The sequence below is a fragment of the Carcharodon carcharias genome, chromosome 19 (assembly GCF_017639515.1).
Source record: "Carcharodon carcharias isolate sCarCar2 chromosome 19, sCarCar2.pri, whole genome shotgun sequence".
NCBI lineage: Eukaryota > Metazoa > Chordata > Chondrichthyes > Lamniformes > Lamnidae > Carcharodon > Carcharodon carcharias.
The window spans coordinates 101,912,353-101,932,052 of NC_054485.1; the positions used below are offsets into that span (position 1 = coordinate 101,912,353).

Here is a 19,700-nt window from a genome sequence, read left to right on the forward strand (position 1 = left end):
ACCGCACTGACCGGGGTGGGGGTGGTAGGAAGCCCAGTTACAAAAAGCATTGCAAAAAAAAAAGCGAAACTGGGTCACAGATGTCAACATTTCAAGTTGGCATTAAAATGTGGGCGAGGGTTAAAGTCTCAGTTTCATATATTATGGAAAATTACATAAACGGGGTGTAGCCTCGCTGGTTCCGCGGGGTTGGTGACGAAATAATATCGTCGTCAAGAAACCTTCGCCGCACATAGATGAAGATATCTTGTCCCTGTTTAAAGATTTGATCCAAATGAAAGTTTCACTGCTTGAGGGAGCGCACCACCGTCATGTAAGTGATGCGATTGCATTTAGACAATCAACGAGTCACTCAATGCAGGTTCTGAAAGCCGCAGGTCCTTGTTAAAACGCTCTATTATGCAGGTCGTGATTCCTCATTGAGGCACGGTTCAGTGAGTGCTGAGCGGACTACTTTTCTAAGGGAGCTGAGCTGCTTTGACTCTCCGAGAGTGGGGTGCACCGGGGCCATCGGCTGAGGGCATTGCGATTTTTCCTGCTGGCCCATAGGCCAGAGAGCAACTTTCTCCTAAACTGTCATGAGGACTCGAAACGTCAACTCTTTTCTTCTCCGCCAATGCTGCCAGACCTGCTGAGTTTTTCCAGGTAATTCTTTTTGTTTTGCACCCTGCAAAGGTCGGGGGTGGCGGGTAGCAGGATCACTTGCTTTCGCCTTGCTTGCAGTTTAAGATCAAGGGACTTGTGAATATTTGGCAAGTAGGCAGAAATTGTGACTCATGTATTGTTTTAATGCAGATGCGCCCCCGCGTTTAGAAAACAGCTTCGCCTCTGTAACAAGTAATCGTATCTCTTGTAAGAGTTCTCAATTTAGTCCCTCTCCCCCACACGCCCTTTCTGCCTAGCCCGCAAATTTGTGTGTGCTAAACTATTTTATTGGATTTAAGGGCATTTTGCTTTTGCCTGTGTAATAGGCGTTGGGAGTTTGAAGTTCATCGGGGCTAATTTTCTTTCTCCAGATGGCGGTTTGCGGCGATCTCATAAATCAGTTTCAGAATATTTCTTGCATGCCTTCCTTTCTTTAGCGAATCTAAAAGGAAACGTTCTAGAAAATACAGAATGAATCTTCTTGGACACATCTACAATGTTGCCGTACGAAGAAGCCAGAATCATTCCTGCGCCGTCCCCGCGTCATTTATTAACTGGAGCGGTTCAGTTGCATTTCGCTGCAGGCTTGCTTATCAAGGGAGAACTTACTGCTCTCTCTCTCCCTTCTGTACTCTCCCTACTTTGTCTCCTCCTTTCCCCCTCTCCTTTTTCCTCCCACCCCTTCCCCTTCACATTCTCCCTGCTCTCCCACCCACTTTCCTCGTCCTCCTTCTTGTTTCCCCAGCTCCCCTCTCTCGCTTTCCCTTCCCCATCTCCCCTCCTCCATCTCTTCTCCTTGCAATCTGGCCCTCCACGCCACCCCCCTGTCCCATCCCTCCTTCCCCCCTCCCCCTTACCGTACTAACCCCTCTCACTGCCTGTTCCTCCACCCCTTCCCCTCCCTCACCCCATCCCTCCACAACCCTTCCACTCCTCGCCTCTTCACTTCCATTTACTACAAGTTCCTCCCCTTCTTCTTAGTCTCCCGTCCCCTCTCTCCTCATCCACCCTCTTCACCCCATCCCCTTCGCCATTCCCATTACCCCTCCTCTTCCTCTTTTCCCGTTCCTCTTCCTACTCCCACTCCCTTCATTATCCCCCTCCTCCGATCACACCCCTTACTGTCCCTCACTTTCGCTCCCCTTCCGCATCCTATCCCGTCCACTCCCCTCCTCCGCTATTCCCGCCCTCACCGTGCCTCACTGTCCCTCGGCTCCCTCACTCTCCCTCCCCGTCCTATTCCTCTACCCCTCCCCTCTCCATTCGCCCCCCCTCTCCTTCCCTTCCTCCCCTTACCCTTCTCACCTCTTCCCTTCCCTTCTGCCGATCCACTCATCCCCTCCTCCCCTCCCCTCAGCCTCACCCCCACCCCTTCCAAAACGTGTAGCTCATTTCACCTGGAAAACCTAAGAACATAAGAGGTAGGAACAGGAGTCGACCATTCGGCCGACCAACTCTACATAAAGCTGATCTGGTAAAACAGACATTCAAACCTCAATAGCCTGTTGAACAAAGTACCCGCCTGAGCAATGTTGAGCATTCTTGCTAAATCGTTAAAATTCCTTAGTCTTAACACTTTTTAAACTTCTTTGACCTAAATGGGGACTAGGTCGGTGAGTAAAGGAATACCAGCTCGAGAGCCTGGCATTTTGAGTGAAGACCTCTTCAAGGCCTGCTCGTTTTCGCTTTCGGCGGGATGCTGGTACCGAGAATGAGGAACAAACCGGCTGTTAGACTGGATGCACACCCCCTCGAAACTAAACAGCGGGCGATGCAGCTCTGTTGCCGAGGGCTATTTCACATGCTAACGATATAGGAGGAACTTGCGCTTATCTTAGTCTTACTGATATGTGCTCCCATCCCCTCTCCCCAAAGCGAGCTCCCATCAACTCTAGAAGCGAGGCCACTCCAATCGCGCCGCCAAACCATGAGGAGATCCCGGAATATTGCTCCTGGGAAACATCTCATGTAAGCAGGATCAGCTGAGTGACCGGACCGTCTATTTCTTGGGAATGTTATCGAAAAATGTAGTCAGTGTCACGGCATTTCGAGCGCATCCTGAGCAGCCCGCTTAAGATCTCACGGGAGTACCTCTGATGATGCAGCACTCCCCCCAGTACTGCACTCAGGTTTTGGAGCGCTGAGGTCTGTGTGGGTGGGGGTGGGGGTGGGGATGGGAGCTTGAACCCTCGAGAGTCTTTTGATTCCAGTGCCACGAGAGTCAGCCATCCAAATGAATTCCAGCCAACATCATAATTCACGCAAGACGCAGCGGGCTACATTCTATGATTCTGACACGGTCCCAGTGCATTGGGGAGCAGCAGGACCGTGACTCCCACTATTCCAGAAGTGGGAGAGCGAGAGAGAGAGAGAGAGAAAACAGGGAACTACAAGCCAGTCAACCTGGCATCAGTCACCGGGAAAATGCTGGAATCTGGGAGCAAAGAAGTGGCCTAAGTGGAGTTTAGAAAAACATTTATGTTCAGGCGTGGTTTTATGAAAGGGTAACCGTGTTTGATAAATTTATTAACGAATTTTGAGGATGAAACTAGCACGGCGTAGAAAGCCAATTCAGTAGATTTGGATTTTCTAAAGACATTCGGCAACGAACCACAGGAGAGGTGTACATGATAGGGGTTCATGGGGTCAGCGGTAATTTATTAAGAGAACTTTGTAAAAGGCAGAGTGGGAATGCACAGGTCTGTAAAACGCTAGTTAGGCCGCAGCCGGAGTTCTTGTGTGCAGTTCTGTTCGCCACGCTACATAATGTGATTGCACTGGAGAGGGTGCAGAGCAGATTCACCAGGATGTTGCCTGGGCTGGAGTGTTTCAGCTATGAAAAGAGACTGGATAGGCTAGGGTTGTTTTCCTTAGAGCAGAGAGGGCTGGGGGTTGGGGGGGGAGCTGATAGAAGTATACAAAATTATGAGGGGCACAGATAGGGTAGATAGGGAAGAAACGTTTCCCCTTAGCACAGGTGTCAATAACCAGGGGGTATAGATTTAAGGTAAGGGGCAGGAATTTTAGAGGGGATTTGAGGAGAACTTTTTTCACCTAGGGGATGTTTGGAATCTGGAACACACTGCCTGAGGGGGTGGTAGAGGGCAGGGACCCTCACAACGTTTAAGTATTTAGATGAGCACTTGAAACGCCATCGCATACAGGGCTACGGGCCAAATGCTGGAAAATGGGATTAGAATAGATAGGTGCTTGAAGGGCGGCACTCACACGATGGGCCGAAGGGCCTGTTCCTGTGCTGTATAACTCGACGACTCTGGGTCATTCTCAGGCTGGCAGGCTGTTACTGGCGGCCCCGTGCTGCAGCCGCAGTTATCAACAATCTCTATTAACGACGTAGACGAGGGGTCTGAGGGGTAAGTGCTGACATACCAAGCGAGGTGGGAAAGTAGGTTGCGAGAAGGAGGCAAAGAATCATGCGGGAGGGACATGAATTGGCTAGGCAAGCGGGCAGGAAAGTGGGTGGAAAGTTGGTGGGTGATGATATGGTGAACCGTTAACACCAGAACACAAAGCGCCAGAGATAACGCAGGTTACATTGTCCTGTTCCTTAGAACAATAGCGACGAAGGAGATGTGCTGGGAGATGTAGTTAGCATTCACATAGCAACTTGAACCTGGCAAGGCTTCGGCAAAGCGCTGAACAGGAACTGGGCTTCAAGTAAAGAAATCGCATCGACTTCAAATAAGACCTATTAGAAATAAAAACAAAAAAACTGCGGATGCTGGAAATCCAAAACAAAAACAGAATTACCTGGAAAAACTCAGCAGGTCTGGCAGCATCGGCGGAGAAGAAAAGAGTTGACGTTTCGAGTCCTCATGACCCTTCGACAGAACTTGAGTTCGAGTCCAGGAAAGACTCTGAGTTTTTCCAGGTAATTCTGTTGTTGTTTTCTATCAGAAATAAAGTTGTGTGTGTGTGTGTTGGGGGAGGGGGGCGGTTACATTTTGAAAGCTTTGCCCTGTTGGCTGATTAATTTCAGTCCCCCGCCTTCCCCCACCCCACCCCACCCCCCACCCCTGTCATCCTGTCATCTGTATCTTGACCAGGAAACAGCGGCCCCCTTCATGCAAGCATACCAGGTGATGTTTGAACGCTCAAGCTGGTAATGTACCCTGGCCTCTCTCTCTCTCTCGGCAGCCCGCCTTTACTCGGACGAGGGGCAGCTCTCCGCTGGGACAAAAATGCCCATTCCCATCTGTCCCATTCCTGCCGTACTCCTAGCGGCGTGTCTCTTCACCGCCGGTAAGTCAGCCGCCTCCTGTTCAACAAATCCAAAAAAAAAACCGAACCCCGGCTGATAATTGGATGGGGCGGGTGGTGGCGTGTTCTGAACTGGGCTTCTGAAAGGGTTCTCGGCGCCTTCGCACCCCTTAGGAACAACGTGGAGATTGGGTGTTTTGAGGAGGGGCGGAGGGGGACGTAGGGTGGGCCGGGGGTGGGGGGTGGGGGGGGGGGGGGGGGGGGGGGTGAAGGGGGGGGGGGGGGAAGGGGGGGGGTGGTGGGGGAGAGGGGGGTTGGTGGGTGATATTAAGGTTTTAGCGGAGTCCCGGTGGAGCTCCCGTTTCTGTGCTGGAGGGGGTTCCAATGAATCCGGGAGATTTCGGGAACTCCCGGGGCTGATGCCATTTCTGCCAGGTGGCAGCAGACTGGCACAAGGGAGGGGGGGGGGGCGAATGTCGAACGGCGGGTGCAGCGGCGGCTGATGTGACCCCCGTCCCGTTTTGCCACCCACTTCCCCTTCCCCCCCCCCCCACCCTTGTCCTTAAAAGGTGTAAAATGCAATGCCCAGGTGCACGGCTCTATGTTTGGGACCCTCCCCTCCCAGCTCCCCCCCCCCCCACCCCCCGGATGGTTTTGAAAACCAGCAACAATGAAAACCCAGGGCAACAAGAGGAGCGAACACACTTTCAGGCAGAGAGAGAGGGAGGGAGATTCTAGTGTCACAAGTGCCGGACTCCAGTTTGACTTAAGGTTAAGGGAAAGAAATCGAATGGAAGAAACGCGTCAAACAGGCCAGATCATGATAAAGTTAAATAACATCTAGAAGCGGCGAGGAAGAATGGCTAAATCGGAACCTTTGTCCCTAACAGGAATTCACTCCAAAGCGCAAGAGGTTAAGCAGACGCCCCCCTCAGCGAGTCTGGTGGAAGGCGACAGCGTGACTATGAATTGCATCATCGATTTCATTGGGCCTAAAATCTACAAATGGCTAAAAAATGACCTGCAAACAGACCAAGCTATCTCAATGTATGGGCAAAGAGTAGAAGAAGGCATGAAGGATTCCAAAGGTCAGAAATTGTTGCCGTTTCTGCGGATCAAGAATCTCACAGAATGTGATTCGGGAACATATTATTGTGCGGCGGAAAACCTGGGCAGAACACTTAAGGGTGCAGGGACGAAACTTACCGTAACCCGTAAGAGCATGAGATAATTTTCATTGTGTGCGTGTGCGTGTGTTCGTGCTGATATGCACCTGCGTGTGTGCGTGTTTATCTCCCTGTATGTTTGAGCGTACGTACGTGTGTGTGCATGTATGTGCTTATCTCTGTGAGAATGTACGAGAATGTCTATGTATTTGCCTTGTCAGTGTACGAGTGTACATATAGATTTGACTTGCTATTGCATGTGCAGGTCTGTGTGAGATGGTATGTCTTTGTGAGAATGTGAGCCTGTGTGCGTGTGTATTAGAGCGGTGCGTGCGTATGTCTGTGTGAGTGTATGTTTGTGGATATGTGTGTATTGTGCACCCTTACGAGGATATTTGTACTTATGTCTGTGTCGGTGACATGTGTGTGTGTGTGTGTTTCTGGGAGTATGCATATAACTTCATTGTGATGGTGTGTTTTGTCTGAGTGTGCCCGAGAGTGTTTCTGCAAGAATGTGTCAGTACAAGTGTGTGAGAGTGTGTATGTGTGTTTTTTGACTGTGTGTGCCTGTGAGTGTTGCAGAAAATCGGCATAAATGCACCCAGGACTGTTACTGAGAACCCACCATTTAATGTGAAACAACCACACTGAGTTTGAATGCAAGTGCACGGAAAAAAAATCAGTATTCATTTCCCGAGGCGCCAATGCTTGTCTGATTTTTCTTCCTACTATCATTTTAGGTGTTCCGCAAAGTGCTCAATGCAACTCAGTCAGTTATATATATATTGGAGTGTCGGCTGCAGTGATAGGAGTGCTTTGTATTTCACTAATTATAGTGTCTGTACGTCTCATTCAAAGAAATAAAGGTATTTATTAATGTATTTAACTTATTATTATTACTTCTACTATAGCGATTGGCCCACTGTCCTACTTAAATTTTAAATGCACTCATTTCATCCTCCCAGGGTCCTCATAATTTCCAAATGAAGTTTTCTGCTACCTTGTCCTGCTTCAACTTAATTTACTTCCGTGGACTGCAAAATCAATGGATTCATTCGGTCCTCCGGTTCTTCCGAAATCTCCTGTCTTTTATTACCGTTATTTTGTGGTTTTCCCCCTTCCCACAACAGGACCACCACCGCACACCCCCCCCCCCCCCCACTGCTCCCCTGCAAGTCCTATACCACCCTGACTTGGGCATCTATTGCCGTTCCTTCACCTGCACTGGGTCAACATCCTGTACTCCCTATCCAGCAGCACTGTAACCCTTCATGCAGATGTTTCAATATCACATTCTCCAAGGCAACTAGGAATGGACAATGAATGTGATACACACGTCCCAAGAATAGATAAAAAAATAATTTATTATAAGCAGTGACATGGGTATGTTCATGAATTCAGGTATAAATCATCAACATTATTTCAAATCGTGTTTAAAAGTACTTTTGTGAGTGCAGGTATAAAAAAATACCATTCCCAAACATGTTTAACAGTTTCATGAGTTTTGATTTTCATTACCAATTTTAGGCAGTGGTTAAGATTTAATGGACCATCAAAAGGGGTAATCACTCAGTTAGGGTCATGAAGTTTAGTTTATAATTTGTTCATTGAATTGAGCCATGTTTACACAGGAGCCATGACACAAGAGTTATTATTTAATACAGTTACATGCTTACCAGGGAATGACATCTTCCCATTTATTCTGATTGTCCAGTTACAAGTTAAATCCCCATAAGGAAGTCAAATGATCAGGTTTGAAATTGTAAATGACATACTCAGATTTAGATATAACCAGTTTATGATTCTGTGTGTTTTGTCCTTTGCAGCTTGCATTGCTCTTCAGAGGTAAGTTCATAGGTTACTTCTGTGTGCTTTAGCTTTCTGCTTCCTCCTGAACTGTGATGAGCCACCTCACTTGGGTCATTCTTCAGTGGGATGTGGACACTGCTGGCAAAGCCGGCATTTGTTCACCATCCCTAAATGCCCTTGAACTTAGTGGTTATTCGGCCATTTCAGAGGGCACAAGAGTCAACCACGTTGCTGTGGATCTGGAGTCACATGTAGGCCAGACCAGGTAAGGATGGCAGTATGTTAGAGAATACAACAATCAATGAGAACTTCATAAAACTGAGAATAATTTAATTCTAGATTTTAAAAAAATCCACCAGCAGCTATGCTGGGATCTGAGCCAAAGGCAACAGTTTGGATTATTATTTCAGTGACTTTACCACTATCTCCCTGTCAATTTGCTCTCTGATTCCTACCTGTGTTGAAATGAAAACTTGTCATGTTGCAGCGTCCAGGCTGAATATATTTGCTAACAATGTGCTTTCATCCTCCATAGGCAGTTCGTTGCATACATCACTGAAAAGTCAGCAGGTAACTGATTTCTCACTTGCAGAAGGGAATTCATAAGATTACAAATTGAATTGACTGAAAAGTCCTTCAGCTTATTCTAACTCATCATCTCAGAACACCAATGTTACTGAACATTCACACAATAATCCAACCCACAAATTAGGAGCATGAGTAGGCCTCTTGGCTCCTTGAGCCTGCTTTGGCATTCAGTAAGATCATGGCTGATATGATTTTAACCTCAGCTCCACATTTACACCCTCCCCTGATAACTTTTCAAACCCTTGCTAATCAAAAATATATCTACCTCTGCCTTAAAGATATTCAGACTTTGCTTCCACTGCCTTTTGAGGAAGAGAGTTTCAAAGACTCACGACCCTCTGAGAGAAAACATTTTTACTCATCTCTGTCTTAATGGGTGTCCCCATATTTTTAAACAGTGACATCAAGTTCTAGATTCTCCCACAAAAGGAAACATCCTTTCCACATCCGTCCTATTAAGAAGCCCCAGGAGCGTATACACTTCAATTAAGTCACCCTTACTCTTTTAAACTCCAGTGGATACAAGTCTAGCCTGTCCAACCTTTCCTCATAAGACAATCCACCCATTCCAGGTATTAGTCTAGTAAACCTTCTCTGAACTGCTTCCAACACATTTGCATCCTTCCTTAAATAAGGTGACCAATACTGTACACAGTACTCCAGGTGTGGTCTCACTAATGCCCTGTAAAACTGAAGCATAATCTCTCTACTTTTGTTTTCAATTCCCCTCACAAAAACAATAACTTTCTATTAGCTTTAGGAATTACTTGTTATAACTGCATACTAACTCTTTGCGATTCTTGCACTTGGACACCCAGATCCCTCTGCATTTCAGAGCTCTGCAATCCCTCACAATTTAGATAATATGTTTCCTTTTTATTCTTTGTGTCTAAATGGACAGTTTCACATTTTCCCACATTATAATCCATTTATCACACCTTTGCTCACTCAATTAACCTATCTATATCCCTTTGTAGTCTCCTTATGCCCTCTTTACAACTTACTTTCTTACCTATCTTTATGTAATCAGCAAATTTAGCAACCATACCTTCAGTCGCATGATCCAATTTATATCAATTGAAAAGAATTGAGGCCCCAGCACCCATCCATGTGACATACCACTTGTTACATCTTGCCAACTAGAAAATGACCCGTTTATGCCGACTCTCTGTTTTCTGTTAGCTAGACAACCTTCTATCCATGCCAATATGCTACCCCCTACACCATGAGCTTTTATTTTCCACAATAACCTTTGATGTGGCACCCTATCAAATGTCTTCTGGAAATCTAAGTACAGTACATCTACTGGTTCCCCTTTATCAACAGCACATGTTACTTCTTCAAAGAACTCCAATAGATTGGTTAAGCATGATTTCCCTTTGATAAAACCATGTTGACTTTGCCTGCTTACCCTGAATTTCTCTAAGTGCCCTGTTATAACATCTTTCAAAATAGCTTCTAACATTTTCCCTGTGACAGATGTTAAGCTAACCAGCCTGTAGTTTCCTGCTTTCTGTATCCCTGCGTTTTTTGACTAAACGAGTAACATTCACTATTTTGCTGTCTTTGGTAGTTTGTTATTACTGAAGTGACTCAAGCATCTTTGCCTCAACCATTCTTCCTAGCAATCTTTCTCTACCAGTTCTCCCCTTGACAAGTTCCATTCCATCTTTAAAGTAAATGGATTTACTATTTTTTTGCAGAATTCAGTGCCTTACATTAATATTTACTGAACATAACTTGCCACTGTTAAACCCATCCTGCTCTTCTTTCACTGAACACAACTGACATCAGTCTAATCCCAACCCCTGTGCTCTCCCCTACAGTTTGATGTCCTCTTTGAAACAACGACTTTACATTGAGTCTAGGTCACTTATGAATATCAAAAATAATAAGGGTCCTTCTTGCACTGCTGAATACTTTGCTCAGTTGCCACCCATATCTCTGTTCAGTTCCTTTAAACACTAGGGCAATGTACTATCCTTGGTCTACACCCATCATAATGTATAAAGGAGTCTTACATGCAATGCTTTACCGTGGAAAGTCAAAGTGTGCTATGCCTCATGGCTTCTCTCTTCGTCAATTTGGGAGGTCATCTCCTCCAAAATACTTCACGACATTGAACAGGCAACGTTAGGCAGCCATCCATCTCATGTGCATTGGAGATCAACTCTGTGTTCAGTAAAATGTCAGTATCCGCTCCAGAGCACAGGCCTGGACAAAATTTAAAGAGACCTTGTACTACTGAAATGTATGGGTTCCCTCATGACCTCCTCAGTTGAGTCCAAAAGGAATGTATAGCATGACATTTGGCACCAGTTTGGTTGTAGGTGTTGCTGGAATGATTACAGAGTTAGGCATCAGTCTCCCTTTGAGGTCTACTCCAGATTTTCTCTCAGGGCTTACTGTCATTTCTCCTGAGGTAACCCCAATGAAGTGGAACCCATAGCCGGGTGTTTGGTTTAAAAGTCTTCACGCTGGTGAACCTCTTCACTGCATGTCTGGGGGCCATGCCTTCTCCAAGTTCAGCTGAAGCTTTGATCTTGGGGCTATGAGGGGCCCAGTTTCCATGTGCTACCACAGAGAGATGCAGCAAAAGATATGCCAATGGAGAGGCTGTGTACTGTTTGCTTCTACAAGTATTTGATGTATCTAAAGCATTTGAATAGGAAAAGAGTAACTAAATCTAGTGTTGGTCCTGTAGAGAGTAAGTCTGGGGAATTAATAATGGAAAAAAAAGAGGCATTAAAACATATTTTGTGTCTGTCTTCATGGTAGAGGAGTTAGAAAACTTCTCAAAGGTTCATGAAAATCAAGGGATGATATGGAGGGATGAACTTAATACAATTACTGTCAACAAGAAAAGGGTGCTTGGCAGACCATTGGACCTAAAGGCTGACAAGTCCACAGGATTGGATGGCCTGCATCCTAATGCCTTAAAAGAAGTGGCAGCACAGGTAGCAGATGAATTAACTATACTCTTCCAAAATTCGTTAGATTTTGGAAAGGTTCGAGAGGATTGGAAGATAGCTAATAGCCTTTATTCAGGGAGGGAGAGAGGCAGAAACAGAAAACTACAGGCCAGTTAGTTTAACATCTGTCATATGGAAAGTGCTAGAAACCATTATTAAGGTGATTATAGCAGGATTCTCAGATAATCACGATTTGATCAGACAGAACCAACATGGCTTTGTGAAAGAGAAAAAGTGTTTAACTAATCTGTTACATTTTTTGGACAAAGTAACATTCAAGGTGGAGAACCGATACTTAGATTTCCAAAAGGCATTTGATAAGATTCCAAACAAGATAAGAGAAGATGGTGTAGGGGGTAACATATTGACTTGGATGTGGAATTAGTTGGCTAACAGGTAGTAGAGAATGGGAATAAATGGGTCTTTTTCGGATTGGCAAACTGTAACTACTGGAGTGCCAAAGGGATTAGTGATGGGTCCTCAACTATTTACAATCTAAATCAATGACTTGGATGAAGAGAGCAAATTTGTGGTAGCTAAATTTGCCGATATACCAAGATAGGTAGGAAAGTAAGTTGTCAAGAGGAGGTAGAGAAGATATGATGTATTGTTTTATCACCTTTTTAGAAGACAGGAGATATATTTGATATAAACAAACTCGGTGCTATTTTAAAGGAGACACAGGAGCAAAGAGACCTGGGGGTTTACATAAACACATTCCTGAAGATGGCAGGAGTTGGTAAGATTGATAAGAAGCACATTGGAAGCTTGGTTTCATAAATAGGTATGTAGAGCATAAACGCAAGGATATCATGCCAAAACTTCAGGATCCATCGGTTTTCAGCCTCTTAAGCCCGCCGCTCCACCAAATATCAAAGTCCCGGAGCACATGAGAACTCTATTTGACCACAGTTGTTTATTTTCAACTCCCCCGTGAAACGTTAAAGAAACCCTCGGTTAGCATATTAACTATTTAGCTTCATGCTTAAATCACCTTAATTCACTCAGGGCTTGACACTCCTCCTGGAATATTCTCTCAGCATTTTAGTATTGGAACAGATTTTTTGTCCTTGGCTTTTTGCCTTGTTACAATATAACTTGCCAATTTTCTTTTGGCACCAACAGTCTCGTTGAACTACTTCTGTGTTATTTTGTACACGACTCAAGGGTCTCAAATTCCCTTCTTGCAAACCTTGTCCTTGTTTTCTCCTATATTTTCCTTTTTATTTCTTCGGCGGCAGCACTTTTATTTTTCCGCCTGATGTACTCACGCTTACAATTGTCCTACATTTCCCTTAAATCGATTCTAATTGATTTCCGTTCATACTTCACTGAAATAACGTTGTCAGATGTTTCCTAGGTTTTATTATTAAGGTCGGATATACTGTCCCTATGTCTTTCGAACCAATTGATTCCATACCTATGATGGGTATACTGGAGAGAGGCCACGAACCAGAAGCCACAGATTTAAAACAATTGGCAAAAGAACCAAGGTCGAGATGAGTTTTTTGTTTTGACTCCAGTGAGTTGTTATGATCTGGGCTGAAAGGCTGGTCGGAGCAGATTCGATAGGGATTTTCAAAAGGGCTTTGGATATATAAACTTCAAAGCTACAGTTGGTAGCTTTTTGACAGGGAAGGGTGCTAAAGGTTATGAAATGGATTTGCGATCCGATCAGCCATGACGCTATTAAATGACAGAACAGGCTTGAGGAGCAGAATGGCCTCTTCCTGTTTCCAAATTCCCCGAAACTAACAATGCTGCAATTATACAGCAGGTCAGGCGTGATGCTTGTGATATGAAGGAGACGGAAAAGTTATTATTTTAAATGAGGCTACTGAAGGGTTGCATTGGCAATATTTAACCATTTTTAGATGCAGCCGGGGAAACGTTGTGCTTTTTGTTTTTGCGCTTAATGAATTTACTTTTAAATACAAATAAACGTGCTGTGTATACGGTGAAAATTAGACATCCTGCAGGTGCACCACATCCTCATCTATTTTTTTTAAATAAAAGCCTATTTGCTGAACATTCGGGAAGCGAACCAAACCATTCTCACATTTATATCTGCGTGTAATTTATATCAACAAAACCATCTAGACGCAAACCACACTTCTTTTTCCAACATTGTAAGTGATGCTAGCATATCAGTAAAGTAAAACCCATGACACTATGCTGATTGAATGTAAATAGCACAGTGTTTCCGGGAGACCCGTAATAAACATTTTCTAATTATGTACTTTGCAAATGTGAGCACTGTAGAAATTATTGAATTTAATTTGAGGGCAGAAACAATTAGCTAGACAATCTACCAGGTAATGTTAGTTAACTCAAATGATGGATTGTTATATTTGTGATACTCTTCTTTTCAAATTTCGTGTTAAATTTTATATATTTGATTTCTTTTTGCCAACCAAAATGTTATTTATTTCCCCCAATAGAAACTGTCGCATCAAAGCCGAAAGGGAAGCATCAGGTAAGCAGTGCCTTGCTACAGTTTTCTACCGTTAAAATATCCATTATGGTGTTTACTGAAGACTCAGAAGAACACTGTAAAACTTCCAGAAAACAATATATGCATATTCAGTGTTGTCTTAGATTATGAACGTGAGAAAATGCCTAATTGATACAGATCTCGTTGAATTAAATTATATGAAAGCATCGGGAACTTTAAAAAGCGCATGCGTTCGGATCTCATTAAATGCAACTTAAGACTAATAATGCATTTTATGTGTGCATAAAGTTGTTCATTAGCCTCACATGTTAACATGCTGTTTTTAAAGATACTTAGCTTGAATGTAGTCGATCAGCTGACCATAGTGCTGATGTCCATGAAATCTGATACTAGCTTGGTTGCAATTCACAGAAGTGAACATGCACCTTATGTATTCATACATTATTATTACGTTTCAGTTAGAATGTTAGCTACAATGAAAGAGAAACTATGCAATATAGTATCAGATCGACACAATGCTTAGGGTTGCAGAGAAGCTTTATAAACGGAGATTACATTACTGTGAGGGAATGGGACTGGTTTGAAACACAGGCCGTTTGCAATGGAAACATGGGTCATTGGGCATTAAAGGCAATAAATTAACGTATTAGGATTCTGGATACTGGCAGCGAACGGAAAAGGGCATTAGATTAAACACAATATGAATCAAGGAGATGTGGTTGGACCAGATGGGATTGGGTTCAGTGAAGGAGTTTGGAGTGAGTAGTCTGGAAATGACTGGAATTGATGATGATAGATTGATGACGCGCAACGAGACTTGCTCTTTGGCGTTCTAAACGATGGGAGTGAATGGGGGCTTCTGTCACTCTTTAAAACCTAACTTTTTGATAGCTCTTTTGGCAAAAGAGTCAAAGTTGGCATGTAGGAAGAAAATGCTTGCTGCAATTGTATGATCTGGCATGCATTCTCCGAAAGAGTGGCAGCAGCAGATTCAAATACAACTTTCAAAAAGGAATTGGATATGAAATTGGAGAAAAAATCGCAAGGCTTTGGGGAAAAGGCAACGGGGCAGGATGGGACTAATAGGATGGTTCCTTTAAAGTTGCAGAACAGACACGATGGTCTGAATGGCTTCTTTCTGTACAACTTTGTCTTATAATTCTATGACCCTATGGCCACGTGTGCTAATGTGGCTTAGTGTCATTTTTATCTGATAGCACTCCTGTGAAGCATCGTGCCATGTTTTATTGGATCAGGGGTGCCACCTAAATGTAAGCAGTTAATCAAGTGGAAACCTTTCATTTTGGAAATTAGTTGTTTAAACCTCTTGTCAACTGTGTGTTGAAAAAGGTGAGGAGTGTGTAGAATTGAATTCAATTGGAGGTGCAAGATACAGTCTGGCTTTGTTTTGTACACTTCTTGCAAATTTCCTTTTCATTAACTTGAACAGAAAAAGTAATCTGGTGATGTGCACTGCCAGATTGGTCCTTTATCCATCTTCTTGCACCCCAGTGGAAGTTGTAATTTACTCCCTACTAGATCCTGTAAGATTGAAAAGTGACCCATTGAGGAACAGACTGACTTTTGATTGGACTTCGCATAAGAGGGCAACATTGCAGACATTATGGTTAAGGTGGAGCATTGTGAAATATTGGATGGAATAAATGAAGCGGGAGAGACAATATATTTGAAAGTGAATAAATGGCTAGACCGGGATGAAACATATTCCAGGATGTTAAGTAATGCAAGGAAGGAACTAACAGGGAGGCTCTGACAATCAGTTTCCAATCCTCTCTAGCTACACTGATGATGCTGGAGGACTGCAAATTTTTTACTGTTGTTTAAAAAGGGAGAAGTGGGTAGATCCATTTAGTTTAGGCAATTTTCCTAACCTCGTTGGTGGATAAGTTATTGCAAAAGATTCTGAGGACAGCAATAATCGACTTTTAAAAAGGCACACATTAATCAAGGACATTCAATGTGGATTCACTGAGGGAAGTCATGTTTGACTGCATCCTTTGAGCAGGCAGCAGGGAAGGTCAATGAGAGATAGAGCATTTTTGTAGTCCACCTGAATTTTAGCAAGAATTTTGGCAAGGTCCCGCAGAACAGACTGATCAGGAAGTTATAAGTTCATGGGATGCATGAGAAAACATGAAGTTAAATCAAAAATTGGCTCAATAAAAGGAAGCAAGCAGTTGGTTGATGTGTGTTTTATGAACGAAAGGCTGTTTCCAGGGCAGATACAGATGGTTCAGTACAAGGACTCTTGCTTTTTGTAGTATGTATCAATGATTTAAACTTAAATGTAGGAAGCATGGTAAAGACATTTGCAGATGACACACAAATTGGCCGAGTGGTTGATAATGTGGAAGAAAGCTATCAATTTCAGGAAGATGTCAATGGACAGAAAAGTAGCAAGTGGAATGCCATCCAGAGAAATGTGAATTCCTGCATTTGAGGGGTCAAAACTCACAAAGGAATACACATTAAATGATAGGACACTGAGAAGTGTTCAGGAACAGGGGAGCTTTGGAGTACCTGTCAACATCCCAGAAGGTAGCTGGACAGGTATATAAAGAGGTTAAGAGGGTATATGAGACTTACCTTTATTAGGTGAGACATGGAATATAAGAGCAGGAAGGGTAATGCTATACAAAAATAAAAATACCTGGAAAAACTCAGCAGGTCTGGCAGCATCTACGGAAAGGAACACAGTTAACGTTTCGAGTCTGTATGACTCTTCAACAGAACTAAGTAAAAATAGAAAAGAGGCGAACTTTAAGCTGGTTTAAGTGGGGGGGGGGGGGGGGGGGGGGGGGGGGTGTGCGGGTTGGCAGGTAGAGCTGGATAGAGGGCCAGTGATAGGTGGAGATTGCCAAAAGATGTCATAGACAAAAGAACAAAGAGGTGTTGAAGGTAGTGATATTATCTAAGGAATGTGCTAATTAAGGGTAGAAAGCAGGAAAAGCAAGGTACAGGTAGTGCTAGTGGGGGTGGTGTGGGGTGGAGGGAAAGGATTGAAATAAGCTAAAAGGTAGAGATAAAATAATGGATGGAAATATATTTAAAATAATGGAAATAGGTGGGAAAAGAAAAATCTATATAAATTATTGGGAAAAAAGGAGGATCAGAAAGGGGGTGAGGATGGAGGAGAGAATTCATGATCTAAAATTGTTGAACTCAATATTCAGTCTGGAAGGCTGTAAAGTGCCTAGTCAGAAGATGAGGTGCTGTTCCTCCAGTTTGCGTTGAGTTTCACTAGAACTATGAAGCAGGCCAAGGACGGACTTGCGGGCATGAGAGCAGGGTGGAGTGTTGAAATTGGAAGCGACAGGGAGGTCTGGGTCATGCTTGCAGACAAACCAAAGGTGTTCTGCAAAGTGGTCACCCAGTCTGCGTTTAGTCTCTCCAGTGTAGAGGAAACTGCATTGGGAGCAATGAATGCAGTAGCCTAAATTGAGGGAAGTACAAGTGAAATGCTGCTTCATGTGAAAGGAGTGTTTGGGCCCTCGGACAGTGAGAAGAGGGGAAGTAAAGGGGCATGTGTTGCACCTTCTGCGGTAGCATAGGAAGGTGCCATGGGAGGGCGTTGAGGTGTTAGGGTGTGATGGAGGAGTGGACCAGGGTGTCCCAGAGGGAATGATCCCTGTGGAATGCCGCCTGGGGGTGTGAAGGGAAGATGTGTTTGGTGGTGGCATCATGCTGGAGTTGGCGGAAATGTCGGAGGATGATCCTTTGAATGCGGAGGCTGGTGGGGTGATAAGTGAGGACAAGGGGGATCCTATCATGGTTCTGAGAGGGAGAGGAAGGTGTGAGGGCAGATTCACGGGAGATGGGCCAGACACGGTTGAGGGCCCTGTCAACCACCATGGGCAGAAAACCTCGGTTAAGGAAGAAAGAAGACATGTCAGAGGAACTTTGAAAGTGGCATCATCAGAACAGATGAAGCGGAGGCGAAGGAACTGAGAGAATGGGATGGAGTCCTTACAGGAAGCAGAGTGTGAGGAGCGGTAGTCGAGGTAGCTGTGGGAGTGGGTAGGCCTTAATGGATATTGGTGGACAGTCTATCACCAGGAATTGAGACAGAGAGGTCAAAGGAAGGGAAGGGAAGTGTCAGAGATGGACCACGTGAAAATGATGGAGGGGTGGAAATTGGAAGCAAAACTAACAAATTTCTTCAGGTCCAAACGAGAGCATGAAGCAGCGCTGAAGCAATCATCGATGTACCAGAGAAAGATTTATGGGAGGGTGCCGGAGTAGGACTGGAACAAAGAACGTTCCACATACCCCATAAAGAGACAGGCATAACTGGGGCCCATGTGGTTACCCATAGCCACACTTTTTATTTGGAGGAAGTGAGAGGAGCTTAAGGAGAAATTGTTCAGTGTGAGAACAAGTTCAGCCAGACGGAGGAGAGTAGTGGTGGATGGGGTTTGTTCAGGCCTCTGTTCAAGGAAGAAGCAGAGAGCCTTGAGACCATCCCGGTGGGGGATGGAGGTGTAGAGAGATTGGACATCGATGATGAAGAGGAGGCGGTAGGCGCTCTTTTTCGAATGTTAATGCAGAATCTCCGTAAGAGAAATGACACGATTATGGCTTCCATTGTCTATTACTGTGGAAGTAGTATGTCTTCCTACCTATCTGTTAATTTGTTTGCCGTTGTGTCTATTTATCTACCTCCCTGTCTCTCTCGGCGTTTAAATTATTTACCCAATGTTACCGCTGAATCATGCAACCCGTCCGCATGTTGAATTGTTGTGAACAATTCATCTGCGTAACTGCGACTCCCCACGAAGACGCAGACCGTTCACTGTGTTCTTTGTTTTCAAAGCACCGAACGGGGACTGCTTCGAGCTCTGGTGTAGAAGGCAAGAAGAAAAGAAAACAGAAAGAGCGCCACACGGTGGACAACGCGAACTATGTCCACATTGGCCGACCCGAGGAAAACCAGGCCTAACCGCAAGGACTCAAGTCAATATTCAAAGACTGCTCAGACATTATTTAAGTTTCTCGGTCATCCTGAAGAATTTCCCAAAGAGTCGAGATTATTTCATTTTTCTGCACTGTTTTAATATTTCACCTGTTTGCAGTCACATATATAATGAACAGTTAAATCACTTTTTTTTGCCAAGAACATAATTGCAGAACTGTTTTTATTACTATCTTTGTGTTCACTGCTTACATTTATTAAATGGGTTGGGGATAGTGAAATAGTTACAATTTGAATTTAATAGGCTATTTTGTTTTGGACAGTAAACTAAATAAACAGGTACAAAGCAAGCCCCTAATTTCATATCTTCCTGCATTCTTTTACACTCCAACCACCATCACTCTGTATTTGTCTTCAATGGAGATTAAAATCAGGAGGAGCCTAAAGGCGGCGCTATTCCCATCCCGCCACTTTCCCGACTGGCGGGTTAGGGTAAGATTGCCCGTGGATTGGGCGGTGAGCACCCACGGTCTATTGAACCATGCGACCTTCAGCCTGAGGCTCGCATACTTTCTGGGCTGTCCATGGACAGCAACAGGCAAGGGCGAATCTTCCCGCCAAAGACTGAGAACACTGGAGCCCTCCTTTTGCAAGTCAGCGTGGGACCAGTTGAGATCACCCGGCAGAACGGCATTTAGAACCTTCCTGGTCATCTAATCTTATATACAAGCTAGCTCAGGATTTCCACCAAAGCCTTGTTTTGCGACCAGTGGGAGTCAGTGACATAAAATACCCATTGGCTCGATGTTTCTGAAGGCATTTTTAACGAATCCTGTAGGCAAAATAAAGCAAAGCTCCTTAAAAGATACAAATTGCAGTGAGCGATTTTATGGCACGGCAGTTTATAGACT

At 44.3% G+C, this 19,700-nt stretch overlaps 1 protein-coding gene across 4 annotated transcripts; it reads left to right on the top strand.

Annotated features, from left to right (window-relative positions):
• The first annotated feature begins 231 nt into the window (after positions 1 to 231).
• Positions 232 to 19,147, top strand: LOC121291731 (T-cell surface glycoprotein CD8 beta chain-like). 4 transcript variants are annotated; one of them, XM_041213235.1, is made up of 7 exons: positions 232 to 313; positions 5,757 to 6,080; positions 6,773 to 6,898; positions 7,859 to 7,877; positions 8,377 to 8,411; positions 13,843 to 13,877; positions 18,691 to 19,147. In XM_041213235.1, exons 2-7 carry the CDS (start codon positions 5,831 to 5,833, stop codon positions 18,814 to 18,816), a joined length of 591 nt encoding a protein of 196 aa, XP_041069169.1. In that variant the 5' UTR covers positions 232 to 313; positions 5,757 to 5,830; the 3' UTR covers positions 18,817 to 19,147. The 4 variants fall into 4 exon arrangements, with proteins under 4 accessions (XP_041069169.1, XP_041069170.1, XP_041069171.1 ...); XM_041213236.1 differs by lacking the exon at positions 232 to 313 and adding an exon at positions 507 to 645; XM_041213237.1 differs by lacking the exon at positions 232 to 313 and adding an exon at positions 4,732 to 4,768.
• The last annotated feature ends 553 nt before the right edge of the window (positions 19,148 to 19,700 follow it).

Coding starts and splice junctions, on each gene's coding strand:
- LOC121291731 (XM_041213234.1), top strand. CDS start 4,848: ATGCCCATTCCCATCTGTCCCATTCCTGCCGTACTCCTAGCGGCGTGT. Junction 4,909..5,756: donor GGCGTGTCTCTTCACCGCCG/GTAAGTCAGCCG, acceptor TGTCCCTAACAG/GAATTCACTCCAAAGCGCAA. Junction 8,412..13,842: donor CATCACTGAAAAGTCAGCAG/GTAACTGATTTC, acceptor TTCCCCCAATAG/AAACTGTCGCATCAAAGCCG.